This window comes from Apiospora phragmitis, assembly GCF_038363925.1.
Source record: "Apiospora phragmitis strain CBS 135458 chromosome Unknown utg000014l:1.0-1827420.0:1.0-1829600.0, whole genome shotgun sequence".
NCBI lineage: Eukaryota > Fungi > Ascomycota > Sordariomycetes > Amphisphaeriales > Apiosporaceae > Apiospora > Apiospora phragmitis.
The window spans coordinates 573464-600419 of NW_027117414.1; the positions used below are offsets into that span (position 1 = coordinate 573464).

Consider the following 26956-nt stretch of genomic DNA (forward strand, 5'->3'; position numbering starts at 1 on the left):
TCTGTCTTGTTCTGGCCTCGCGCTTTTCAGCCCCATGCACACCATGATGCATACACTTTGTAGCGGTCGGAAGCTTTGGCCGCGAGCGCGAGGCGACCGTGGCGGTGGGTGGTGCCAATTGCCCGGTTTTGGTACCACAATAAGGTAACAGGAATCAACCCAGCTCGGACGACGATGGAGGCTCTTCTACCGAGGTAGAATTCTACCGAGGTAGAAGACACTGCCTGGCGACGCCGTCCGGCTCTTTGGTAGTAGTCCTGCTCGTCAACCTGACGTGGTACGTCGCGCCGACAATGTGACTAGATATGGCGCATTGGCCATGACATCACGAGAGCTCTAGTGGGTTGAAAAGACACTTAAGAGCGTTGGGTGCCCCTGAGTAAGTACTTATAGAGGATACGATTGAGTCGCATAAACAGATACCTACTGTGAGGAGACCATACTTGAACTCCGTTGATACCCAAGGCCAGAGAAAACACATCATCTTCTCGCCTCATTACAACTCACTACCTACCAAAACAAACACCCAATCACTACAACACCATGCCTCTCGTCGGAAACGTGTCGACGGCGTCCTTCGACGAGGACATCCGGGACCGCCACCTGCTCTACTCGTACGCGGTGCCGGCCTCCGAGACCGACTCGGGCAAGCCCGAGACGTGGCGGTACGAGATGTGGTTCTTCAACGAGGACCGGATCGTGTATGCCATCCACGGCGGGCCCATGGCCGGCCGCAAGAACTACCAGGCCGTGACGTACCAGTGCGTGCGGCCCGGCGAGCTGTGGCAGTGCAGCTGGCTCGAGGAGACGGGCACGCTCGTCAGCATGGTCTACGACATCACGCAGAAGCGCATCTCCACCATGATCGGCTTCTCCAAGGGCCACTGGGAGAAGAGCGTCGACGCCCACGGCGACAAGCGCAACCCCGAGGACCTCGCACGCTGGCGCCAGCTCGCCCAGCTGGGCTGCCAGACCGACCGCACCATGCTCGTCGAGCAGGCCGAGCTGGAGCAGGACTTCCGCGGACCGGGTGACTTGGAGCCCATTGAGATGGATTGGCCATGCTTGTAAGCTGGTTGATGGCTGTTAGAAGATAGATTCCGAAAGGGAAATAAATGATAAACAAATCAGACGCATTCCGCCAAGAGAAAATATGCCCACTCGGAGAAACCCGATGAATGTCCGTAATCTTGTCAGCGCATCGCCGCAGCCGGTCGTAGCCGTCAATCGGGATTGAGATGTTCGGGCGCGAAGCGCGAATGCGGCGGAGGTCATGTGGGACATGGATTTCTCCCAAAAGAGATAAATAAAAATAAGAATCATGTTTTTGCTACCATCTTTACATCTCATGACCAGGTAGCAAGATATCGACTGTTCGAGTCAATTTCAATCCCTGTTGAAGCAGGAATTCGTTACCTGCACTTGGTACGGCGCAGATGTTTTGCCACTGTCACTTTATCGCTGACACGGCATCGCCAGCTGCTGCCAGTCCGTCAGCAAGGGCCACGATCCCCTGTCCAGCAAGACCTCCTGAAACAAGGAACATGCCTCGATGAAACCGGGTTTAAGTTGTCCTCGAGCCATCCAAGACGTGTTAATCGAACGGTAGAATGCCAGAACATAGGCAATCTGCCAAGAACGACGACCGACCCCCAGAAAATACCCCGGACCCGAAAAGAAACGGGAGATAAAGCAAGATGAATCGAATGAATCTCGGCCTCATCTTCCAGGCCTGCGCCCAGCCCGACTGCCACCGGCACGGCAATGACCTCTTCAAATGCGGCGCCTGCCTCTTGGTGCACTACTGCGGGCCGGAGCACCAGCGCAGGCATCGGCCCACCCACAAGACGTCCTGCACCATCGTGAAGCAGACGCGGGCCGCCGCCGCCGCCGCCGAAGCGGAGCTGCGCGCGCGGCCGGGCGACGACCTCGCGCCCGCCGACGTCTTCGCGCACGGCGCCGGCCGGTTCTGGGGCGAGTTCCCCGCGACGCGGCCCTACATGCAGAGCCTGCACGACCGCATGACGGCGTGCCTGAACATCCGCACGGGCGAGGCCGTCGAGGCGGCGCTGGCGACGGCGCGCGAGATGCTGCGGCTGTGCCGCGGCGACAACCTGGGCGTGCGGAGCCAGGTGCCCGTGCTGTACCTGCGCCTGGGCCGGGATCAGGAGGCCTTCGACTTCCTCAAGTGGTACGCCGTCCGCGGCACGGCCGCCGACTACGACTGGGCCGACATGTCGCGGCCGTTTCTGGACCTGCGGGGCGAGGACGCGCTCGAGGACGTGTCGGCGCCGCTCAAGCGGGTCGTGGACCTCAGTTTCCTCGCGTCCATGACGCTGTTCAAGACGCGCCTGATGCTGGACCTGGTGGCGCTGGCGCACTACGTCGAGGAGAAGGAGAAGGAGAAGAAGGCCAAGGGGGCAGAAGGCGGCGAGGCCGCCGAACGGCAGAAGCTGAGCTACGAGGAGAAGATGGAGTGGGTGCGCGAGGAAGCCCTGGGCGACATTCTGCTCGCGCGGCGCGACGTCGTCGACCGCGACGACTACGCCCCCTTGATCAAGGACGTGACCGAGCAGGTCGCGCGGGCGTACCAGCTCACGGAGCACCACAACAAGCACTACTGGCCGGCCCTGGGACACCCGGAGGAGTACTCCCACGCGCTGCCGCAAGCGTATACGTGGGGGTCCAAGGCGGAGATGATACTCGCTTTCCGACAGACGTGGTACGCTTGGGCCGAGTGCACTCCGGCGCTCGAGACGGTGAAGCAGTTCGGAGAGTGGACAAACAGCTCAAACTGAAACTCACTTGAACTTTGTACATCAGGTGTGCTTGGCCTTTCATGGCAGTCTTCTGGGGCGATAAGAATGTGTAAAAAGGATTATCCGGGGGAACAAAGTCCATACTCAGTATTGCTTGAGGTGTATTATGAATAGTAAATGTACATACAGGAATGACGGGTGAGCAACCCATTGAATCAAGGATAACGACCACGAGAAACATCTTCATGCAAATTGCGCGCGCTGAAGAACCAAATGCAGTGAAGTAGAAGCGCTGGTTCTCTACAAACTGGGCTACAGAAACCCCAGAAAACAGGATTGTTCCCGCCTTTCGTCATCTGCGACATGCGAGATGACAGTCTACCTAGACGCCAGTATGCTATCCGTGATCTCGGAAGCCTTGGCAAGATTGGTATCGAAACGAGACCTGCCATGAATCAACCAAACTCCTGATAACACCGTAGTGCACCTTCCCTTCCATGCAACGATATGATTTTAACATGAGAAAAGCCACCAAAATATCGCCTCTATCGCCCATGATACACAATATCAAGTATCAGCAACGCTTGTGGCGTAATGCCTCCTTGATAATGAACCCAACCCTCACAAAGCTATTATTCGGGCAAGTGCTTGGCCCGAGCTTGCTAGGAAGCAAACAAGGAAGGTTTGGGTATGATTCGCCCGTCCAGGTCCTATAAGCCAGCAAACTGCGGGCTGGTCGGATGCAGCACGTTGTAGTTAGTGTTGCTACCCGACTTCAGGAAGGCTTGCTCCCGCTCCAGTTTCTCGCGGTCCAATTGAGCTTTGTCTGCCTTGGTCATGCGAGGCTTCCGTACAGCGCCGCCCCGAGAACCAGGTCCACCACCGCGTCCTCGAGTAGTACCAGCGGCCCGAGCAGAGCCACGTCCGCCCCGTGAGCCACGTCCTCTCTTGGGTGCACCGTCGCCACTAGAATACCAAGTTAGTAAATTTATTTGAAACAAGAGGTTTGGCGCAATGTAAGGAGGCACATACCGTCCAGGTTCCGGTTTTTCGACTTCGGGAACCAGAGGTCCGGAGTAGACAAAGAACCCATCTCTACTGGCAGCGGCCTGCTCCTCCCAAAGCAACTCGGAATCATCGACGAAGTCATCGTCCTTGTCGTACTCGTCCTCTTTAAAATGTCGCTTTTTTCGCTTCTTGACCTCACCAGGTTTGTCTGGCCCACTTACACCGCCCATATCAACATTGCTGTCTTCGTTCTCCGACTCGTCGACACTCATTTCGTCACCCTCCCGACTGGAGTCATTCTGAGCCAAAGCAGCGGACGCGGCAGCGATGCGTGCTTTTCGGGCGCGCTGTTCGGCTTGTCGTGGATGCAGAGCATCCCACCCATAGCGTTCCTCAGCCAATCTCATGAAGTTGACATACTTGTTGGTTTCGCCCCCGAGAGGAATGTGAAGAGAAATCGAAGGGGTTGTAAGTTCCTGGCCGGGTTCGGCCTTGCCGAAATCCAGGATCGAGCGTTCCGCACCTCCACCCATAGCAAACGCGGGTTCTTTCTGGCCACCCATTTTCGGAGAAGACGAGGCAGCGCTCTGGTTCTTCGGGGGCGTACGCTTGGATCCAGCACCTATGGTCGTAATGGAAGTTGGGCGAATCTCAATGCCTGCTTTAGAGGGCAACACTACAGCGGGAGCTGACTTCTTGACTTCCGAGATCGATTTCTTTACTTCAGGCGCAGCTGCCCTGGGGACCGGAGGCGCCACAAACTCTTGCCGGAAAGGGTTGGGAGAAACCGGTACAGAGTTCGTCTCTTGTTTCGTACGCGGGGGTTGAGAAGAGGAACTTTGCGCGAATGTATTGCGCGAAGGAACTGGCGAGATCAAGTTCTGAGCAGGAGGGGGGTCGACCAAGCTGGCGATAGAGGGCGACGCGCTGGCGCGATTGACTATATTTGCTGCAGGGCCGCGTGGTGATCCCATACTACTGGAGAAGCTGTGCGTCACCATGGTTTCCCTGACAGGATCGTAGTTCGAACGGATAGGGTCGTAATTCGTTCCGCTGGATCGCGCGAGAGGAGCACTCGGTCGTGGCGGTGGTTCGGGGTCGTTGAGGAGACTTGACATGCTGGAGACACGAGGCTGGTTGCTAGAAACTTCGCGCTTGAAGATGCTGCTCGGCTGGGCCATAGGCTCTAGTCTGTTCAAGTTCATGATTCCCACCTCCGATAATTGCGATTGCCGTGCGGGTACTGGTGTGCTAGACGCGCCAATGGTAACAGCCCTATGCTCTGGCTGAGGTTCGATAACTTTGGTCTCAGGCTCGGCGGATGCTAGCTTTCGCTTGCGGGCATTCGGTGGTGCAGTGGGATCTTTGGATTTCCGGGGTCTTCGCACCTTGGTGCCGTCGCCTGGCGATCCGTCGGTATTTGAGAGGCGCTTTAACTTGGTCCCAGGTTTAGGGCCAGGCTTTCTTCGAGGTAGACCGTCTTTGGTCAGTACAGGTTGACCTGAACCATCGTACCGGTAGTCTCGTTGGTTGACCACTATCTCGTCCAACTCGCCAGGCCGGTTTCTGGAGTTTCCATAATTGGTTGGAGAGTTATCTGAAAGTATGGAAGGAGGGTCTGATAGCTCGGGCGACGAGCTATCTCGCATCGGGATATCCGCCGACGATGCCATTGTGTGTGATGAAGGCCCTCAAATGAGGTAAGTGCAGAGAGCAGTATATCTGCACTCTCCTCCGAAGACGGGGTGTAGTATTGTACTTTGGGTAAAGGTGTGGATGGCGAGAGAGGTACCTGAGTATCACACAACACAAGGCAGACAAAAAAATTGGAAATCAATAAAGTCCGGTATGCTGGATCCCGTCCGGCATTGAGAGCTCTGTATAAGCAGGGGCAAGTATAGAGACAATAGAGGAGATTGAATGCACAGGCGTGAATGGTACAACAAGCCAATCCAACTATGCGTAAGCTTCGTTGGTTGGATCTCGTCCAATCAATAAGCTTGTCAACGATTATGACGAACCGGACTACTCCCGGGGTTTGGATTGAGCTGCTTTGGGGGCGGTCGACTATTCGGCGTTTAGAGGCGACCTCCTAGTAGGGGTAGAGTAACGTGACTTGTGCAAGGTCGAGCCGCTCAGTCGCTCTCTTTCTTGTGGGGCTCCCTAGGTGAGAATAACCTCAGGTCGCGAAGTTGGAAACCGTGCCAGAAGACAGCAACAGACTATTCCGACCTTGAAAGCCGATGCAGCAGGTCCAGTAGAGAGGTTGAGACCCGGTGAAATGTATGCAGCGACTTCTTGCGAAGAAAATGCAGTCAAAAAACGAATGGATAGTGCAGGGCGAAAGATGAGTTTTGATGATTGAAGTACTCAACACCACGGATTTGCGAGGTTGTTGGTTGGGAAGAGGTGAAGAAAGAAATGAGGAGATTTGGGTGCGAATTGGGAGTTGGGGATGGCTACCTTTTTTTTTGGGAACGAGTAATTGCCAGGTTAAGGCGGCAGAAAAGAGACAGACAGACAGAAGAGAGAGAATTGAATGCGAAAAGGGAAAACCGGGGCCTTGACCACCCATCTGACAATTGTCATGGGAGCTGCGAGGGAAATTTTATTATCAAAAAACGAATTAAAGATCGGACTAAGCTGGGGGGCAGAAACGTTCAAGGGAAACAGGTTGGCATGGGATGGATGGGAGAGGGACATGGGAATGGGGACAATGGGAATGGTTGGCTGGGCCAACGATCCGAGCTTTGGGCCAAAACACCAAAGGCAGAAGAAGAGGAGAGAGTAAGAAGGGGAGGAGGGGAGGGGGGGGGGGGGTAGGGGGTGAGAGAAGGCAAGCCTGCGGACGGACAATCATCGTCAATACAACGACACCTCATCAATCACATCGGTCGGCAAGGAAGGAGACGGAGTTAATGGGGGAGGCAAGCCAAACCACCACCGCCAACAGATGGCCAGGGGTAGATAGATGCAACTCTGGGAGCGAATATGAATGGACTCGCGATTCGGCAGAAGGGCGCTCTCTCAGTAACAGCCCTCACTCACTTGGCAGCCAACCAGATCAGCTGCAGGGGAGAGCGCGAGATCATCAGACTCAACTGACTCTCTGCGCTCTGGCCTCATTGGGAAAATAGGTCCGGCCGGTAGACAAACGGTACTGACAGCATGTACAGTTATGCTTGCTGTCGTTTATGGTTCTGGCGTCTCTTTGATAGGGTCTTCCCTCTAGTGCATCTAGTCCGGACTATTCCTCTCTCTCAAGGCGATATGCCATATACCGCAACATGGCCTTGCAGGGGAGAGCGAGGTACAAGGCACTGGCATGTACACTCGTACCACGTCAGGTCCCAGCCCGGCTCCCAGCTTTGATCGATTGATTATATAATGATGCCTACCTAGCACGAACGCACGATAGCCGCAGCATGGGATCGGACAGGGGTGGGTCTCGGAAACAGGGGTCCTTTCCCCAGACTTGCTGATGGTGTAACCACAGAAAGAACACTCGGGACAGCCGTTCAAGTCCTTTTATCTCTCTTTCCGAGATTGACTGTACTTTGACTGCCGAGCAGTCATAACCAATACCAGGAAGCCATGATATGGTGATAGTCCGTAGGAACCGGTGTGACTATACGCATGTATATAGTCCGGAGCGCCGATCAGGTGATGAGGTAAGCAAGGCGACCCGGCCCCAGTTGGTGTCTGACTTTTCACCCGAACTTTCAGATGTGGGTTACTAAATTGGGCAGCACCAAAGCCGTACCGGCACAGCAGATGGTCCAGTCCAGTCGCTCAATTACTCAAAATGGCTGACACTGTACATTGACCGTATTGAAACAATGTGGCGCGTTCCTGCTGCTTTTGAGTACATACTCGTAGTCAAAGCAATATCTATCAGCAAAAACTGCTCCACACCAGAGCTTTGGGACGTATTTGGTGCAAGCGCAGCAATCAAAATTGACACAGGGTATCAATAATGCATTCAATAATGAATGCATCAATAAAGCATTGTGATGAGATCAAGTCCTGCCCGCATCTTTGGATCCAGTAGCCTTCGAAGATTGGCGTTTCAGCCCGAATCTCCATTCGATCAACTTGAAAGTGAAACCCTACGTAGAACGTAGCGTAGGTGGCGGCTGATTGGTGGGCTAAGCGTGTGGTGGGCTCCGCGCTAATATCGAAACCTGTTCAATGTTTCTCGCGCCCGTCTCCGTGCATGGGGCAGTTGTCGTCGTGCCGAGATGTGGATCATCCCACTAATGCATTGTTCTAAATATGGCTTAGTTCATCCTCTCGGCTGGTCGCAGTCGGTTCCGGGAACAGCTCAGTGTGTTCACTACAAGCCAACTTACTTGAATACGTTTATTCTCTTTAGTCTTTTACAGCCCATCTCTCGTGGCTCTTGAGCTGACCTAGATATAAACATGCATATATCCATTGAACTCTTCTAGGTGCTAAGGACCTTATAGTATCACTTCGATCTTATTGCTTACCGTTAAAGTGATAAGTATTAGTAATTTCCTGGTAAAAGCCCCGGACCCAGCTTAGGCTAACCTAAAGTGGCACTCTTCTAGATTACAACAGGCTTTAGGGCTCATGCACAGCTAGACGTTTTTTACCTAGCCAGCGACACCGCTCTATTCATACAGATAAAGTACGGAGTACATTGTACGTTATGCTTAATAGAGGCTCAAACTTTTCAGGATGGACTACATACATACGAACCTAGTATACATTGCTTTCTGAAATAGAATGCACAAAGTGGAATTCGCTAACTGCCTTCCTTCTTTTCGTATACCTAATCAGATGCAAATTACGGGGTATCGAATGCCTTGCAATTGCAAGTATGTTTATGCGGTATGCAGTTGATTGGTAGTTCTCCCGACGACAAGGCAACCCCCACCTATTCTTCTTTGCAACCCACCTCTGATTTGCATCATCATCCCGTCGCGTTATGCGCATAGTAATAGACAGATAAACTCATCAATAGCTGCGTCTCAAGATCGCATTAGAGCTCCTCGTTCTAGCCATTCCTGTCACTCTGAGCCTTATTTTCTCCTGGCTCGGATTCATTTATAGTTGCCATCATGAATTCTCTTATGATTTTCGACATCAAGGAGAAGGACACAAGCTCTCCCCAAGCGCCGAGCTTTCCACAACCCAAGTCGACTGCCACTGGCTTTCCCGAACATAAGAAACGCACACGGATATCAGCCTTTAAACAGAAGCGCCAAGGGCCGTCGGCGGACGATGTGAAGCCCCAGCCCCAGCCCCCGACCCCGAACTCGACCTCGAAGCCTAATCCGACAGTCGAGGAACACACCGCAGCACTGAGAAGAGATGGCGGTGCGGGCCCTCTACAGCAGAGTTCGCAAGCGGACGAGAAGAGCAGCATAGATCGCGAAAATAGCCAGAGGCTGGCAAGCATGTCACCCGAGGAAATAGAAGCGGCAAGGCAAGAGCTGTTCAACGGCATGGACTCGTCTCTCCTTCAAAGGCTGCTCAAGAGGGCAAACCTGGATGAGCATAACGGGCCCTCGCCCTTTATGGACGACAAATTGGCCGAGCAGCTAGCAACACAGGGTGACGGTACAGATACACAGAATAAGGATAAGAGCGCCTCTGAAACAGAAGGGGAACCCAAAACACCGAAGAAAAAGGTCACATTCGAGACGCCCAGCGTCGAGGACGACGAAGACGACACTGCGCCGCCCCCATCCGCCGAGCAGGCCCAACCAGCTCCCTCCGCCGCAGACGAAGACGACACGCAGCACGGCGGACGAACGCACTGGCCCGAGCCCCCGCAAGTGCCCGACCTCGACCCGGCCGACCCCAACTTCCTCGAGACGCTGCACACCAAGTACTTCCCCAACCTGCCGGCGGACCCGAGCAAGCTGGCCTGGATGGCGCCGATCCCGACGGCCAACTCCCCCGCCGACTTCGACAGCCCGTACCACCCGCGCCAGTCGTCGCTGCCCATCTCGCAGCTGCGCTTCGACTTCCGCGGCACCCTGCTGCCGCCGCGGATCAGCCGCGCCGTCCCCGTCACCAAGGGCCTGCACCACCACGGCGAGGCCCCCGAGGCCGCCGGCTACACTGTGAGCGAGCTCGCCCGCCTCACCCGCAGCGCCGTGCCCGGCCAGCGCTGCATCGCCTACCAGACGCTGGGGCGCATCCTGTTCCGGCTGGGGCGCGGCGAGTTCGGCGGCGATGACGTCGCCGAGGGTATTTGGGCCACGGTCCAGGAAAACCGCGTCATGGAGAGCATCCGCGAGGAGGCCAACGTGAATCCCGCCGACTTCGCGGCCGGAAACATGGTTGGCGACGGCAGGGGGCGTGGCCACCGAAGCGCCTATGCTTTTGCTGTCGAGGCTATGTGGCTATTCGAGAAAGGGGGCTGGAAGGAAAGGTTGCGGCGAGGGAAAATAGGGCCCCGAGCATTATAAGGGACCCTTTAGTGTATATTTATTGCAGCACATCTAAGCCTCTGACCTCGACGCTATGCAATCTCAAACTCGTAAGACTTGGGGCGCTAGGCCATTCCCGCCATACGCAGCTGGGACTGCAAGAAATTATCTCCTGGTGCTAATCCAGGGACTGATTATTCGTCTTGCGAAAAAAAAATGGTAAGAATAGAAAATGAAAAATGCTTGACTTGAGCTAGTATAACACGGCCGAAGAGAATCGCATCAACCTTTCACCTTACACCAAACAGCATCTATCATGCTGCGCGTTGCTACCGGAAATTTGGATATACTTTTCGTGCCCTTTCCTTGGTCCAAAAGGTGCCGTTGATGCCCCGAATCCCATGGCAATTCGAGACTTGCTGTATAAGTCGCCCAGCCGCCTCCTTGCCGCGCCCCCAAGTTTTGTATCTAGACCCATCCTTGTCACGTAGAGCTAAAAGCGGCTTGGGCGCAAAATGCTTGATCCCACTCGCTCATTTGTTGTTTTTTCCTGAAATTCTCCATGAAATCCGGAGTTGACGAAGATGGCATTCATTCATTTGTGTTGAGAAACGTTATCGGTGCTTGCCGAAGAACTAAAGAACCCAGGTGTCTTTAAAGGGTTCGATCAATGGGTACGAAGGCCATTCATTACAAGAGGGAGTCGAGGCGAGTGAAGACGCTCAGGCAAGCTGCGACAACTTCGAGTTGAAGTTCCTTATCCTTGGCCTTGTTGCCCTCCTATATTGGTGCATCTAGATTAGCATGATACTCAGCAGGCCTCAACATATTTGGGGGGCTCCTACCTCGGCGATAATCTGCGGGATGTTGGCTCCTATCCCTTGGCTGCCAGCCTTCTTGCCGAAAGGCCATTGGCTATATTCAGCCAGGATCTCGTCCGTCTGCGTGAAGGCTCGTTCCCGAGCTTCGTGGCCAAGAGTGCTCAATGCATTCTCCAAAACATTCGCGGCATATGCAGCGCAGACCATGGCGATCGTTCGTGTGTAACGGAACTCGAGGTTCTCGGGCAGGAATTGCGAAGCGGGCAGGACGACGGTACGTTGGGTCAGCACGTTTCTAACGCGCCGGCGGATTTCTTCCTTGGCGCCACCATCGGCCACTGGGTGTGTGGCCATATCGAAGAGTAAGAAGTTGCGCTTCTCAGTTCGCAGAATGCCCTTGTCTACCAGACCTTTGCAGAGGCGCTCTCGAACTTGCTTCAATTGGTAGCCAATCTTCATCAGGTTCCATGTCTCGCCTGCGGGCGGTTAGCCATTTCTTCAACTCCGCTCTTGTGTGTTGTCAAGGCCATTCTATTTTCCTTGTTCCTTGGGGATGGGGTCTGTCGGTGCTAGGGTTTAGACATACCACTCATCAGATCGATCCAGGAGCTAACGCTCATCTTCTCGCTGGCCTTCATCATCTTCAGTGCCTCGTCAAGGAGCACTTCTCCAGTAAGGGTATCGTCGACAACTTCGATAACTCGGTCGGCAAGGGGAAACCGCCGCCTCGAGGGGTCTTTCTGCATGCTGATACGGCCACGGAAGGCAAGCTCGAGGACGATGCAGCCACGAAGCGCATAGCTGATGTTGTCGTTCCAGAACGAAAGGTAGCCCTGCAAGAGGATGGGATCAGCATCTGGTGGGGGAGATGTGTGCAAAGGTGCGATCGGAGGGCATTAGTTACCTGTTTGTCTTTCAGGCCCAGCAATATCACCTCCTCCATCAGGGTGAGCTTGGGTTGCTTGCTTCGCTCGGCGCTCTCGCTGATATCGCGCGGGTCGAAAGCGATCTTGTGACCATTCTCACCCGACTCGTAGCTGGTCTCCGGGGCGGCATCGCGAACATTGGTGGCCGACGCACTGCGACTGGGGCCGTTGCTGCCTTCGCCATCTCCCGCAGCCGGGCCGCCGCCCGCACCGCGGCGTCTGGTCAAGCCGGACGACATTATGGAGGTTGTGTATCAGCACAGGACGTAGGATTAGATTATTGTATATGGTCAGGATGGGATGGGCGATGTTGCGTTAAGCGTGACCCAATGCCGGTGCCGGTGAGAGGAAGCGAGCGTCGCAATCGACTCGTGTGAGATGAGGGTGTACTGGGACAACCTCTCTTTTCCCCCCAGTAATGTCGCGCCTATGGTTTCTTTGTGGATCGGGAAGCGCCAGGCCGAAATTCAATTGACACGACGACGAAGGTTCGACAGGGAAAGCCAAACCAGGGATCAGAGGGGACAGAGCAGTCGAAGTCGATGGCAAGCCTCTCTTCTTCTTCTTCTTCTTCTTCTTCTTCCTACTTGTTCGGGATGCGGGTGAGATTGTTCTGTAGATACGGTCTCCTTTCAGCCAGCCCTGGTTTGGTAGCTCGACGTCGAGTTAGAATTGAAGGTGGACCGTGTCATCAATCAATCAACGAAATGAGATGGATGGATTGGTTAGGTTATCGGACAGATTAATTAACTGCTCCGTCGTCTGCGAGGTGGTGCACAGCAGTTGAGCAAGGCCCCCAAGGCCCCTACTCCTCCCTGCCGTACCGGCTAGGCTGCCCTTTTTTCCAGGCCAGGTGGGCTTAGGGGGCAATGGGGGTCAGGCCACGCACTGTAGTTCCAGTCAAATCTCCAGCCTCAAGCCTGTAGGGATAGGATCCACTAATTATTTCAGCCAAGTGCCAAGGGTTCTGCCGTCTTTCCATGTGCGGTTTTGTTGACAGTGGGGTACAGCCTCATTTGATATCGACATCATACCTACCTTAGGTATTCTCAGTCGCAATCTCATCTCAAATCAACGATAAGACTGAAGATGTAGATTCTGGATTGGAGTACTAGCCTCGGTGGGTGCGCCAAAAGTTTACCCACACGCGCCGCGAACAACGGACCCGACATTGTCGAATTCATACCAAGTCTCGAGAAGAAGGCAACGTGTCAGCCACGAAGCTTGGTAACACAACACAGCTGTGCATGGTCGCGTGCCTCCTCTCTTACCTGGCACATGATTTACATTAACTGTATTTACATGCATTTCTAGACACTTGATGTCTACATTTGCCAGTAAACTTACTTGATGGATATAGGTGGGTGGAGAGAGAGGGTATGCCTAGGGTTAATTAACGACGAGTGAGTCTCGGCCACCGCCACAGAGTATCTCAAACCATGCTGCGCATCCTCCAAGAACTTGTATACCACACGGCCTAGACTGTACATGCGTGCATGATGATTGAAAATATAGGGAGTCAAATGCGTACAGGACATGTCCGGCTTCAAGCCCCATGGTTTCTTTGCCCACCCTGGTACGAACAGTCTTTGTGCTTCGACAGATCACTCAAAGACTGTCAGTCAATATGATTTATTGGACCTTCTTTCAACCCATTGGTGTAGAACAATGCCATGGTGCTCGATTCTCAACTGCCTGGCTTTGTGGATGTTTAGATATGTTCTGTCAGCGGGCTTCCCCTACCCTCGAAACTGAATTTCATATTGAACACACCCACTACCCCTTCGACTACTACTGCAATCTACCGATATCCCTGATTCCAAATGGCGCACCCAGACTACTATTTTCTCGACCCGGATGAGATGGAAGAGCATCACAAGTACTTGCTCAAGACCGGTTTAGGAAGAGGAGTTCCTCGAGAGCGAGTGGAACTGCATGGGTAAAAAGCTCAAGAACTTCCCTCTCTTTCGATGGTCGCCCGCGGGTCCGCGGTATCACGACGCCCGACCAAGATACTACCGAGACAGAGTCGAAGGCCATGAGATTCATGCGTGTTCTTTGTTGCCAAATCATATTACCACATATTAGGGGAAAGGGGCCCCGCGACATCGCTAATGGTACCACTGAGCACAAGTCGGGTACCAAGGCCAAGGTGCCACCTCCTGTGATAAAAGATCTCTTAGCTTCGATCCGTACGAGACGAGAAAAACAAAAGGCTAAGGAAGCGGATGAGGCATTCTTCCGCCCTCGCAAGGTGGAAAGGTACGACTGGTCCAAGTACGACCCGGAGGCGTCCGACGACGATGTTGATGTTTGGAAAGTTAAGTCTTTGTCTGAACCAGATGAGTCGTCAGTGGTCAGCTATGAACCGTGCTCGCCATCCGACGATGGGTCATCCATCCACGAGCCAGAATTCCCATCTGATTTCGGGTCTTCCACCCTCAGCTTTGGGGACAGCTTGCTAATGAGTCCAGAGCAGCCTCTTCTTCCCGCCATATGTGCTAACACAGTCCCACCAGTTCGTTCAAATCGTTTTCTGGATAGTAAGCAGGGAACGGTGGATAGCGTTGGTCTCTCTCGGGAACGCGCCGACATGCAGTCAGTGAAAGAGGCCCAAAGCCAGACCAAGAATATCGCACCCCAGGCACTCGGTCTACTAAGCCACCTAGATTGATGAAAGCTCCCAGAGAGGGTGCTTCATCGACTACGTCTTCCTCAAAGTCAAGAAAAGGGGGTTCCACCTCTGGCCTATCGTCATCGACCGTCACTTCCGGTAATTCTCAAACCAGCACCATACGGCCTGATTCTTCCCAAAAGTCTGAGGGGCAAGACTCCGTCGTTACAGTAATTAAACGTTCGGTCACGCCGAAGACCACAGGAAGTCCTTCTCGTGCTCAATCCAAACGGATTGTAACAGAAACCCCCGCAATCCAATCTTCGGAGAAAACTCCACCGCCAGAAGATAAGCCACGACCCCCTATGACTGCAAGGCCACGCCATCACTCCCGGCGTAGATCTCTGCAGATGCCGTTGGCCTCCCCCAGGATTGGTGATGGATCGCGGCCCCCGTTGTCTGTCAGCGCTTATGGAGGATCTTTCAACTACTGCGGGTGCGCTGCCGCTGACTGTCGTGATTGCAGAGAGACTACCACCCCCGAGAAGTACTTCCCATTCGAACAACAAGGTGCACTGCAGCCCAAACGAGAGTCTAGGCATCATAGCACATACTACACATAAGTTGGCTTGATACTGGCTTGTGCTGTCGACGGCCAATCCCAAACAGGTCTTTGGGTGTCGCCTTCAGTTGGTCACCGCGTACTAATTATACGTAGAGTGTTTTATAGATTTTGCTACAGCCTAGTTATATTATTTTCTAAATACAGCCTTAAATTCGTGTTCTTGATTCCTGATCTGATCTGTTTTCAGGAAATCACCAGATGGCCCTGTTAGGTCTTCCAATGTATCCCAATAATAGTAGAACCAGGAAAGAGCAGGATGACGATACCTACATGTAGGTAGTTGAAACAAGCAGTTTCCACGAGCCGGACCTTTTGCTGCATCGATGCTGCCAACGGATGCAACAACCCGCGAGCGGCATATCAATCCATCTGTAGGTATCGTGTAAGCCATGCTGGAGCATCGCATGCATCTCGTCAGCCGTAACGTCGCACAAACTCCACAAACCTTGCCGCTGATATTGCTAGTTTGTTACCCCGTCGCCATGCACCAAGCAGTTCGAAGATAAAAACCAACAATCAAAACACACGCGTGCTCGCGCGTACTAAATCTTTCTCCTTCCCTCTCCCCCTCTCTCCTCTCCTCTCCCCTTCTTAACTTCGCGGAGGGGATCCGAAGCCTCGCTTCCTGCGAAAGATGACCTCTTCATCGTTATCGTCGTCCTCGCAATCGCAATACTCCTTGCCGTCTCGAACGTCCCCTGCGCCGTCGCAGAGCAAGTCTGTGACCGAAGGGGCGACCCCGCATCAGAGCGCCAAACCAGCGACCTCGCGTCGTACAAGTAAATGGGTGCCCCACGTACGTTATTGTCGACTTGCTGGCATGCCCCTTTACTGCCTCTTGCGTCCTTGTCTTACTCTATCTCTCTCTCTCTCTCTCTCTCTCAAGCGATGTATATCCACCACAGCATTCGAGCAAGAACAAATCAAAGGTTGAAGCGACTGACGTTTAGCCCCCTAGCGCGGTGGTGCTGATACTGTTTCATCTCCTTCCGGACGACTGGGCAGTGGTCTGGAGCCGGAAATCCTGCCGCTGGCTCTGCACCCGCCGCTGGGTCTGGCCCACCCGCACCAGCAGCTTCACTACCAGACGTTCCAGGACATCCCGGCCCCGTCCGTAGACGGCCCCTCGGATGAAGAGGACGGGTTCTCGGAGGCGTCGGACTGGTCGATGGTAGTCCGAGTCCTGTTCGGGTTGGCAGCCGGGATGATCGTCATCTGGCTGATGGTCCAGATGGTCCTCTTCGCAATCGAATGGTCCGCCTAGGGGGGACGAGGCCTGATGACTTGTGGGAGGCTATGGGCGTCGTCGGCTTCTCCGGAGAGCGGTAGAAGCGGTGTAGTGCGGCCGTGGCTGGCTAGTTGCGAAGGTCGTGGTTCTTCATGATGGTGTGCGGTGTGTAATGGCTGCTTGGTTGCTGTTGATAGTAGCAGCGGGTTTCTCAGGGGTGCTGCGACTTTTACAAGATCAGAGGGTTCACTAACTGGACTGTCGGAAGTAATTATTGCATGCAATTTAGAGGTCGAGATGACGAGTACCACATTATAATATCAGTTTCCAGTTGATACTATTGGCAGTGCTTACGGTCCGTCTTACTTGGCTGCCAGGAAACGCATTGCAAGTACGTCCAGCGTTGCTAGGCTTCTCTGCCACTCATTGCACTTTCTCGCAGGTGTTATGTATGGGGGTCTCGATGCAGAGCATGTATTCACTGTGCGCATGAATGTATGATCATGAGCCGAATCAACTTCTTGTATTCACTTTGCTATTCACAATCAGCCACACAAATAAAGACCAGGTTTTCTTCTGCAATTGAGACTCCTCCTTTTTCTCCACCACCTCTCTTTTGCAAATCATCGTATTTGAGTCCTCTGCATCTTATCTAGCCCGAAACCACCTCTCAAGTCAGCTGCACTCTTCCGCCTCTCGCCATGACGAGGGCTCCGAGAAATCCATGATGTTCCTGATCATCGCCCTCCTGGGGCTACTACTATCGATGGTATCGGCCGCCGACGACCGACTTATTGTTTACCCCGACTGTCTTGCTGATTATGAGTACTTCCTCAAGGTCGAAAATCACACCATATCTGCTGTTTTGGCCAACGGCACCGTCATCCACGACAATGCGGACCCGTGCACCAGCAGAACCAACTACAAGATGTACCATGAGTATCTTGAAGCGGATTGCAAAGCTCCCGTAGATTATATGGAAAGTATCCCTGGGTTCTGCGATGTTACCAAAGGCGTGGATACCATTCAACCATGCGTTTCCTTCTGCCAAGTTCGTAAGTGGTCTCTTAACAATGCACCGGTTTCCTTTTGCTAATTCAGGCCTGTTTTCATAACATAGGCACCACGCACCTCTACGACAAAGAGGTACCTTGGGAAAAGTCCTACTGTGGCACCGGGGCAAATGTCATCTGTTCCGTCGCCTCGGGCACTTACATGAACTACGAGTCTGATCACAGCTACCCTGGCATGGAAGATGTTTACATTCGAGGCATCTCCGGTGGTTGGTTGAGCGGTAGCGGCGGCGTGTGGGCGGCGCCTAATTTAAGATACTACCTGATCCCTAGAGAATGCGGATATTGGACTTTCATCCCCATTCAGAAAATGACGTGGTAGGTCCAAAACATCGCATCGCCTCTTCTTACACACCCACACTCTCACACGCAGAGAGAGAGAGATGATCCCTAGTAGGCTAACAAAACTATTGCAGTGGGAGCACCTCGTGGGCTATTTCCGGTCAAGACCTTAATGAGCATAAGTGTCATTACGACAAGATATGGGAGAGTATCACCACCGAACACGACTGCGTTGTTCAGAACATCCAGTCAGCAACTGGCGGTGTTGCAGGGGTGAGCGTGTTCGTTCAGGTTAACTGCGGGGACCTCACCGTTGCCCCAGCCAATCGTCAAAACGATGCTTATCTCTGCGCCGACAAGCTGTCTCCGCAAGACCTGGACAAGAAGCTTCAGAGCTGGATGTAGCCTCGCTGGATGGCAGTGCGCCGTAGGCCATCCCAATTCAATTGATGGAACTCTAAATCACAACGGATATGTCACCTCTGGTTAACGAAAAAGCACTCAAGAGTATGGTTCTATAGCCTTAGTATCAAAAGCATGCAGCTAAGAGCCATTCATCCCCAATAGCTACTCATATCTTGTGTGCTTTGATTCGTTGGTTTGGTCTTTTGACAAGGGAAGGGGAAAGATCCGACCAGTCTTGGCCGATACAATCCTAGTTGGCCATGTAAGTTACAAAGCAGATACTCGGGCAATTACCACTTGATTTCCTCACCTTCACCTTTGTAGAGTTGGTACGCAGGTAAGATTGCTTGCATTATAATAGAGCGTAAGTTATGTATAAACGAATACAATGTTCTAGTAAGAGATATTTAGTGAAACAACAAGAGCCTACCGCCCAGTAACACGCAGGGAATAGTGGTCCCAAGATCTATGTTTACGACTCTTTGTTTTGCTACAATATTATTATGACAACAATCTTCTTTGTATATATACAAGTCCTTTATCCCAAGCTAGATCTCATCTTCTTTCTTCAAACCCACACGCAACCGCAACAATCTTCATATCTAAAAGAATGCCGCCAAGACTTCTACCACGATACACATCGACCAAGACTCTTTCATGAAGATGGCCTCATCCAACACAATGGCAGACTTTTCATCTCCAGCCCTATTAACCGAGGTGATCATCGGCTATTATTTCATGATAACCCTCGTGGGATTCACTGCCGTGCTCTACTACTACTACCGGAAAGACTGTCGTCGGAGGGCTGAGCGAAGACGACAGCAACGCTGGCCCCAGCCGATTCATGACATAGAACTCGTCGAGCTGACGCCGAACCGGCCTGGCCCCCGGCCCCAAACCAACAACCGAGGGTTGCTGGCGTCCATTTCGTCGGCTTGGGCTTCCTCCCTTACCCTGGTTACCTCCCTCTTCGGGGGGGGGGGCTGCTGTTCCGTCTGTTTCCGACAGACGCGAGTCTTCCCGAGCCAGCCATCGTCAAGAGGATAACGAGATTGAGTCTCACGTAGACCCTACACCACCACTTCCGGCCAGAACCGGACCTTTGCGCCCAAGCAGGTTCACTGAGCATCTGGATGACTAAGTCCCTGTGATCGGCTGACTGTTTATATTCTTTTGTGCCCGTGTGATCGCGTGTTTGCCAATGTTTTGGAGTTTCTAAGTGACAGGTTTCTTAACATCTGCCCGAAACTCACTGGCTTCAGCAGTGACGACCAAGTTTGTTGGCATTTAGATGCATAGATGCTTAAATTAGAGCAATAGTAATACAATTTTTTTATACAACTTAATTTTGATCTTAACCTTCTATTTTTATCACTTCTGTCTTTGCTTCTTTGATTTATATTTTCATCCCATCTATTACAGTGACAATGCTGACCAAGACTGTCCAGAAAAATGTCTCATCATGCATACGCGAAGATCCAGGACTGCGACTGGATATAAACAAATACAGCTATTGACCATGCTCGGTACAAGAACCAGCCCAGCATCACCTCCACATAACCCCCCTCAGATTTTAGCTTGGGCCTTGAGGAATTTGAAAGCATCATCCCTCTGCCCCCCGAAGCGAGTCTCACCCGTCTTCCAGTTGATGACCTGCCATATATTCTTGACGTAGGTCGCCTTGTCGTTCTTGTACAGCAGGTAGTAAGCATGCTCCCACATGTCCATGCCGAGGAGGGGCGTGTCGCCCACGACGACGGCCTCCTGGTTCGCGAGGGTTACGATGCGCAGCTGGCCCGTCGCGGCCTCCTTGACGAGCCAGCCCCAGCCGCTGCCCTGGATGCCCAGCAGCGCCGCGCCGAAGGCCGCCTGGAACTGCTCGAGACTGCCCCAGGTTGCGCCGATGGCCGACAGCAGCTGGGGCGCCGCTTCCGGGTTGGCTTCGGGCGAAGCGGTCGGCGCCAGGCTCTCCCAGAACAGCGAGTGGTTGATGTGCCCCCGCCGTTGAACCGGATGGCTGAGAGCTGCGCCGCCGAGTCGTGTAGCCTGCTCTCCGCATGGGCGGCGGGCGAGGCCTCCAGCGCCTTGTTGAGGTTCGTCACGTAGGCTTGGTGGTGCTTGCTGTGGTGCAGCTCCATGATCTCCTGGGAGATGCTGGGCTCCAGCGCCTTAATACATCGGACCACCACGTTAATAAGTGTATAGCCTAGGTGTACGGGACGCGCTCATCCATGGGACAGCTGGACTTACATCGTAGGCGTAGGGAAGCTTGGGAAGCGTGTAGGGTCCAGCCATGGTGGCGGTACTGGTTTGTGCAGGGGACGAATTGAGTTCGCAAGTCCAACGACGAACTGATCCAACATTCAATTAAGGTGTTTTGTGGCTGCAAAGTTAAAAGTCAACCGATCTCTGAAGAAGATTTAAAGAATCGTAGGTAGCTTTCGGGTAGCAGAGAAGGAGTTGAGTACCCTGAGGGCTGGGGACTCGGGCCAGTTTATCAGGGGATGATTTGCGATGCACACTCCCGGGCCATCAAGGTATTCTTCTTCCTTGCATACCTACCGTATCCTTGTTCTCGACTGCGAATATCCAAGTGAAACCACGTAATAGATTGAGCTGATTTCGGAAACAGGTCTTACGTTGTGTCATGTTTTACCTTGCATGCGATCTGCCCTTTGTCTGGGGCGCACGTGAGGTAAAGTGCGCAAACTTGCTCACCTAACGGGCGTACCAAGCGCGAGGAAACTTGCTCAACACATTGGAACATTCGAACGGCCTTTCAACGGCGGCCCGACCGAATCAGCTGGGCCCTAGTTTCAACGGTTTCCTTCCTTCTTGCTATATTTATGTCTCTTTCCTGTCTGGCTTTCATTGTTGTCGAGACTTGGTTTTTCACCTGTATAACCCGTGCACTTCCCATGCTCAGTCCAAGTGCTCTACCCTGCTTTTTCCGTCTCAGCTTTGGCAACGACAATTCAATATCCTTCTCTCAACTATATAATTATTTGATTCCATAACTCTAAACACTATAGCCTGCGATGTGTGGCGACGCTTCAAGGCAGTCTTGTGGTGGCGCAATCGCCATTCTCAACCCTCCCGAACATGCTAAAGAAGGACTACCTAGTATAGACACAGCGATGTCTGGGCGCTTGGTCTTTCACAGTGCCAGTGACAACACTTTGGTAACAGACGCCACCTTCACACAGGACGAGAACGTTGGATGTTGTGACGGAGCGATGTATACTATTGGCATCCAGTAAGACATTTATTCTCTTCCTTCTAGCACCTATTCTACTGTCATCCCTCCTGACAGGAATTAGCAAACTGGGAGACCTGACCACATCGGCATTGGTGAGCCCATTCATACACAAGTTCAATTTGGAAGGGAAAGACGCAGAGTGCAGTGCTGATGCACGGACTCTGAGTGCGTGCCTGAGTCACCCCTTAAGGATCGAGGTCGGTCATGAGGGTATTATAGGCCGCAGAGTGACGGTATGGAAGCAGGGTGGTATCTCACCTTTAGCTGAAGGAGTCATAGGTTACAATTAATGTAACGTATCCCACAAGCGAGTGTCCCACACAAGCGAATGTCCCACTTTTATAAATTTCCTCATAGCCTTAACCTTTTTTTATATTCTTTTATGTCTAAAAATGCCATAACTTTAAAAAGAGAGTAATATAATTCTAGTGTTTTAAGCGTTTTAGAAAAACTTAATTTTAAACGTATAAAAGGCTGTATTAATTAATTATGTTTTATTAAAAACTTTATAACGTAAACGAAATAATTAACTTATATAATACGAAATATTTACGAATTCTTAAAAGTTTTTAAATTCTAAAGAAAATATAATTATTTAATATATTATTAATTTAAATATGCGATCGTTTTTTCCCCGGCTAAGTAATATAAAAAATATAGCGAATCGATTATTTAGTTTACATAACATGAGACGCGTCGATATTAATTAAGCCTTTAACTTTATATAATAATAACTAGACCTCCGGACGCGTTTTAACCGAAGAATTAATTATTAAAAAATCCTTTATAAAGATCCCGACGCGTATCGCGCGTAATTTACCTTTATATAAAATATAATTTATAAGTATAAGATTTAAAAAGAGGATATTTATAACTTTAATAAGACCGGCTTTTTTATAAGCTAAATCTCGTTTAAAATAATCATAACCACTTTTAATTAACGCGGAAAGCCTAAAGTAATATAGTAAAAGAACCGGGAATAAGTCATAATTATTTAAGGCGTCGAATTATACGGTTACGCTATCCCTCTATATATTATCTTTACCAGGAAAACGTACCTCTTTTCTTAATACGAAAATAGCCTATTTCCGAAGGATTAAATAATTATAGTTACTAAAAATAATTAAATTACGAATAAAAAAGGCGAGGACTAAATTCGACACTTTAATTAATATACTAAGTCTTATATAAAGGGTCGTTATCGCCTCTTAGTCTTAAACGGCTATAAAAGCTATTACTTAATAACTTTTAAGCTCTATTATAAAAAGAACTCGATTATTATACTCTATATACTTTTTTATTCGTTATATAAGCTCTAGCTTTTTAATATCGGCTGTTTTTGTATATTAAAAAAGGTGTACGGGAAAGAAATTAAATATCTTATACGGGCGCATATTACTTATATTTTAAAGGAGGATTTCCTACTAGCGTTTTTAAAAGCGTTCTAGGCGATTTTTACCGTTTCGAATATACGAGGAGGCTTTTAAAGGATAAGACTCGTCCTGTATAATCCGGAATATATTATTTTATAATTAAATATAAAGCTACATATTTTAATACCTCCGGGGACGTTTTTTAGCCTACCTCTTCTTTAAGAATTAAAAACTTTAAATAATTCGATTAAAATTTAATCCTAAACCGAATACGTTCGAAACTATATTATATAGTATTAAAATAGTTTTTTAACGTTTATTTTAATTAGCTTTAATTAGATCGTAAAAACTATAACGTATATTATATACCGAGTTACTCTTTTAAAAAATAAGAACGCGATATTTCGAAAAATAAATAAAATACTTAGCCGGCGCCGCCGTATAAAAAAGAAACGGCTATAAAATAAAGAATTATTTCGTATATAAACTAAAAAAAACCTATAGTTTTAAAAAAACGTTAATAAATAATTATAAAACAAATCGCGTTAAAAAAATAATCGTATAAAAACGTTTAAAACACGCTTATAACGCTATAAAATCTACGGAGAGCCCGGGCATAATACGCATACTTATTAGAATAATATAGAAATATCTAAAGATAAGGATTCCGATTAATTTTAATATTTTAAATACGTTATAATGAAATTAACTTATATTTTATTAAAAGGGGTGTAAAAGAATGGGACATTCGCTTATGTGGGACATTCGCTTGTGGGATACGTTAGCACAAAGCATTCTTACATGAACTTCACTCATAAAAGCAAGGCGAGAAGAGGTTTGTGTTCATCATAAATCTCTCCCCGATCCAAATTTCATTCATTAGGATTGCTTATATGGAAGAAGGCCAGAACCAAACTCCTCACTCAACCTCCCCCAGAGAAAAAAAATGCAAAGCATGCAAAACCGAAAACTTCCTACTCCTTGCGGAGTCCCCACAGGGACCCCTTGCTGGCCTTCTTTGCCAGCTTCTTCTCCTTCTCGGCGGCCTTCTTCTCCTTCCGCAGCCGCTCTCGCTCCATCGCCTCCTTCCTGGCCCGGAGGTTCTTCTGCCGGAGCCTCTCTCCCTCCTCGCTGGCGTCCACCTCCGTGGCGCCGAGCCAGGCCACCGGTCCCGGCATCGGCTGCTCGTTGGTCCTGAGCGCCAGCTTCTTGGCGGGGGCCGGCTGCTGCGGGTTTCTAGGACGACCCGAAGGACCGGCGGAGCTGGTAGACTTGTAACTCAGCTGCGGAGAGGCCGAGCCGCGGTCGGACATGATCGCGGTGGAGTAGGCCGACGAGGAGGACGACCGCGGCGTGCTGGAGGCGACTATCTCTAACGGCGTGATGGACATAATGGTGCTGTTACCGGGCGAAGCCTCGAGGAGAGGCATCCGAGGCGGTGTCGGCGCCATGCGAAGGGGATGCGGTGGTGTATGAATAGCCACCTCTTTGGCCTTGCCCTTGTCGATTCTTGCCTTGATCTGTGCCAGTACGGACTCATATTCGTTGTCGTGCTCATTCTCTTCTGCCTCTTCCGCGATTTTGCCCAAGCTGGGCTTTCTGGTGCTGACGGGGTTTCTTTTGCCCCTTTTCTTGATGATAAGGGGGGAAGGGAAGCCGGTAAGTTCTGGATCAAGCTCCTAGCTGTGATCGGAAGCGATTCGGCGTGCCTCGGCCAGTAGGTCTTCGACACTGTTCTGGCTGTCTTCAGATTCTGGCGATTCTGGTGATGACATTGCAGCTCTCATGTGGGGAGGGTAGAGCAGGCATTGGAATTACCAAAGGCTCGCGCTTAGGCGTCGTTGGTCCTGCTGTGGCTTGGGGTGACAGCACTGGGCCGTGCAGAAGGGACGGAAGTTCACCTCCATCCCGTTTCCCGAGCAGTCCATATTGCTTGATCGGTAAACGTGGAGCACCAGTTTCATGCTGATTTCCAACAAAGCCGTTGAAGGATGATAGCTTCGCAGGACTGATACTGTATGCGGAGCGTTCTTGGTCATTGACAGGGCTGCGAGGTTCCTTCGGGGGTGGTCTAGACGGAGGCGGGCCTGGGCTTGGAGGGCAATTATCAGGCTCGGCAAACCGTTGAAGCATCGCATGCGGGATGGTAGGTGACTCCGGGAGTGGCGTCTCTGGCTGATCTTGATGTTCCATGCTTGCTGAATGATCCTGTTCGGGAGTGGCTAGCAAGATCGAATAAAGTTCATCTCAGGTCGCCGGCCTCATCATGTGCAAAATCATCAACTGTTTCGGCGCTTGTAATAGTCGCGGGCTCCTCGGCAACCAGTACGAGCTTCGACTGATCTACAAGATCCAAGATCATGCTAAAGTCATCCGGTCCCAGAACAAAGTCAAGCTCTGGCAAAACTGGTGTTGGCTCATGAGTAACCTTGACGGGGCTAATATTGAGCTCTTCTTCACCATCAGTCAAAGAAGCTACAAGGTGTTGAGTTAGTGGGATTGTTCATTCTTAATTCCTGTTCAAGGGTAATACACTCACCATCTTCTTTTGCGGGTCCATCCCCGCTTGCAGCCCTTTCTTCACTTGAGCGCCTTCCATCGCTTGAGGGCCTATTATTGCTATTCTTGTCCGATCCGGGGTCGTAACCTGAGTCGGGTGAGACCAGGTTTGCCTCAGTGACAAGCCCTTTGGGGATCAGCAGACCACTCTGAAGCGCATCCGCCAGAGAAATATTCTGCTGCGCGAGCGCAGGATGGACTAGCACGTTCAAGTGCATCAACTCCTGTGGCGACAGCGTGTTTCCTGCATTGGTCTTGAAGTAGCGATGCGGTACTTCACCGACGGGCACTGTGATCAAGAGGGAACGCCGATAGGGCTCGTCAGTGGTGGATGTCGAACCGGATGATATTATATCCTTGGACTCGGCTACGTCTTCATGCACCACCTGTTTCTGTTTTTGCAGCAGGGACCACAGCTTCGTCGCCAGCTTGCCTTGGGCCTTTACTTTCGACTTCTTCAAGTCTGTTGCACCTGCAGATGTCAGTGACATCTCCCAGGTTGTCAGGCGACAGAAGGAATACCTTGAGAATCCATTTTTTAGTAGGCCCCAGCACTAACTTTTGGAACGCAGTACCACGTTGGATACTGAACTCGGTATCGATAAATAGGCTGTCGGCGATAGTGTAAGCGTCGGCGACGATATAGGTGTTGGCGACGATGTAGGCATCAGCGATAATTTTGTAGCGGCGAGTTTATAGGGGTTGCCGATAAGGTATATTGGTGTTGGCGACTGCTTTGTGGAAGGTACGTCTTGTTCCTTATGGAATCAGTCGTCTACAGCGAATTATACAGCTTCGGTATAAAATCGGTTCAGTGTACCAAAATGGCTTTCAACTCAACCAAAGGCTTGGTTTAAAAGGATGTCGCAGTGGTAGTGAGCTTCGTAAGTCCAAGCGCTTATGAAACCCAGCAGTCCAAAGGGAGTAATATCCAATCAGCTGTATCAACCCCAGATTGAAGAGCTCGAACCGATTTCGCGCCGTCGTGGTGTGCTTCTGTGTCGGACAAAATTCTTATTGAGGTTGTTTGAAGGTCGGGGGTGTTGTTGGTGAAGTACAGCACATGTTGGAAGGTGAAGGTGTTAGATTTTCCTGAAAGCAGAAACTGCACATTTCAAACCAACAATGGCCTGAAGAATCTGATTCTCGACAGCATAGTATGTAGATAACCACAATCGATTGTCCAGATGATGACTGAAAATAGAAAACGACAGGGAAGCTTGAACAAGAGGGGGTCTTGTCAATCAAAAAGACAACCAGAGAGTGGAAATAGAATCCGAGGCTGCGACTTCGTTGTGTAAAGCTGGAGAAAAAGGTATGTAAGGATTGAAAGCCTTTCACAGCTCCAAGAAACTCGAAAGTGATGTTCCCGAACACGCGCATACGAGCAGTATTGAAGCGAAGGTGGTCGAGTTTGTGGGAGTGTGGGAGTGTAGATGTGGGAAATGAATTCCAGTGGTGTTTTTGCATTTGCATCGCCGCAAGCCAGGGTTTAATTCCTATAACACTTGCAGTGGGAGATGATTTCTCTGTCCATCATGGAAGCCAGAAATCTCCAGGCTTTGTGATTGTTCGATTGTATCCCAACTAGGTCACTGGTGAAAGTTACGTGAGGCC

At 51.0% G+C, this 26956-nt stretch overlaps 11 protein-coding genes across 11 annotated transcripts; 6 read left to right on the forward strand and 5 right to left on the reverse strand.

Annotated features, from left to right (window-relative positions):
• Window positions 1-543: 543 nt before the first annotated feature.
• Window positions 544-1071, forward strand: PG994_014812 (uncharacterized protein; the record flags this gene model as incomplete). Its single annotated transcript, XM_066866221.1, has 1 exon — window positions 544-1071. One exon carries the CDS (start codon window positions 544-546, stop codon window positions 1069-1071), a length of 528 nt encoding a protein of 175 aa, XP_066707897.1.
• A 626-nt stretch (window positions 1072-1697) lies between these two features.
• On the forward strand, window positions 1698-2798 carry PG994_014813 (uncharacterized protein; the record flags this gene model as incomplete). Its single annotated transcript, XM_066866222.1, has 1 exon — window positions 1698-2798. One exon carries the CDS (start codon window positions 1698-1700, stop codon window positions 2796-2798), a length of 1101 nt encoding a protein of 366 aa, XP_066707898.1.
• A 671-nt stretch (window positions 2799-3469) lies between these two features.
• PG994_014814 (uncharacterized protein) lies at window positions 3470-5440 on the reverse strand (the record flags this gene model as incomplete). Its single annotated transcript, XM_066866223.1, has 2 exons — window positions 3470-3725; window positions 3792-5440. 2 exons carry the CDS (start codon window positions 5438-5440, stop codon window positions 3470-3472), a joined length of 1905 nt encoding a protein of 634 aa, XP_066707899.1.
• A 3414-nt stretch (window positions 5441-8854) lies between these two features.
• PG994_014815 (uncharacterized protein) lies at window positions 8855-10213 on the forward strand (the record flags this gene model as incomplete). The annotated part of the gene is made up of 1 exon (XM_066866224.1): window positions 8855-10213. The coding sequence occupies one exon, from the start codon at window positions 8855-8857 to the stop codon at window positions 10211-10213; it is 1359 nt and encodes a 452-aa protein (XP_066707900.1).
• Window positions 10214-10864: 651 nt separating this feature from the next.
• Window positions 10865-12160, reverse strand: PG994_014816 (uncharacterized protein; the record flags this gene model as incomplete). Its single annotated transcript, XM_066866225.1, has 4 exons — window positions 10865-10954; window positions 11020-11471; window positions 11582-11828; window positions 11900-12160. The coding sequence occupies 4 exons, from the start codon at window positions 12158-12160 to the stop codon at window positions 10865-10867; spliced, it is 1050 nt and encodes a 349-aa protein (XP_066707901.1).
• A 1584-nt stretch (window positions 12161-13744) lies between these two features.
• On the forward strand, window positions 13745-14595 carry PG994_014817 (uncharacterized protein; the record flags this gene model as incomplete). The annotated part of the gene is made up of 2 exons (XM_066866226.1): window positions 13745-13800; window positions 13869-14595. 2 exons carry the CDS (start codon window positions 13745-13747, stop codon window positions 14593-14595), a joined length of 783 nt encoding a protein of 260 aa, XP_066707902.1.
• A 1199-nt stretch (window positions 14596-15794) lies between these two features.
• On the forward strand, window positions 15795-16424 carry PG994_014818 (uncharacterized protein; the record flags this gene model as incomplete). Its single annotated transcript, XM_066866227.1, has 2 exons — window positions 15795-15956; window positions 16119-16424. 2 exons carry the CDS (start codon window positions 15795-15797, stop codon window positions 16422-16424), a joined length of 468 nt encoding a protein of 155 aa, XP_066707903.1.
• Window positions 16425-17115: 691 nt separating this feature from the next.
• PG994_014819 (uncharacterized protein) lies at window positions 17116-18148 on the forward strand (the record flags this gene model as incomplete). Its single annotated transcript, XM_066866228.1, has 3 exons — window positions 17116-17443; window positions 17509-17779; window positions 17878-18148. The coding sequence occupies 3 exons, from the start codon at window positions 17116-17118 to the stop codon at window positions 18146-18148; spliced, it is 870 nt and encodes a 289-aa protein (XP_066707904.1).
• A 1566-nt stretch (window positions 18149-19714) lies between these two features.
• On the reverse strand, window positions 19715-20443 carry PG994_014820 (manganese-superoxide dismutase; the record flags this gene model as incomplete). The annotated part of the gene is made up of 2 exons (XM_066866229.1): window positions 19715-20302; window positions 20399-20443. The coding sequence occupies 2 exons, from the start codon at window positions 20441-20443 to the stop codon at window positions 19715-19717; spliced, it is 633 nt and encodes a 210-aa protein (XP_066707905.1).
• A 3311-nt stretch (window positions 20444-23754) lies between these two features.
• PG994_014821 (uncharacterized protein) lies at window positions 23755-24973 on the reverse strand (the record flags this gene model as incomplete). Its single annotated transcript, XM_066866230.1, has 2 exons — window positions 23755-24411; window positions 24599-24973. 2 exons carry the CDS (start codon window positions 24971-24973, stop codon window positions 23755-23757), a joined length of 1032 nt encoding a protein of 343 aa, XP_066707906.1.
• A 49-nt stretch (window positions 24974-25022) lies between these two features.
• PG994_014822 (uncharacterized protein) lies at window positions 25023-25830 on the reverse strand (the record flags this gene model as incomplete). Its single annotated transcript, XM_066866231.1, has 2 exons — window positions 25023-25255; window positions 25320-25830. 2 exons carry the CDS (start codon window positions 25828-25830, stop codon window positions 25023-25025), a joined length of 744 nt encoding a protein of 247 aa, XP_066707907.1.
• Window positions 25831-26956: the final 1126 nt, after the last annotated feature.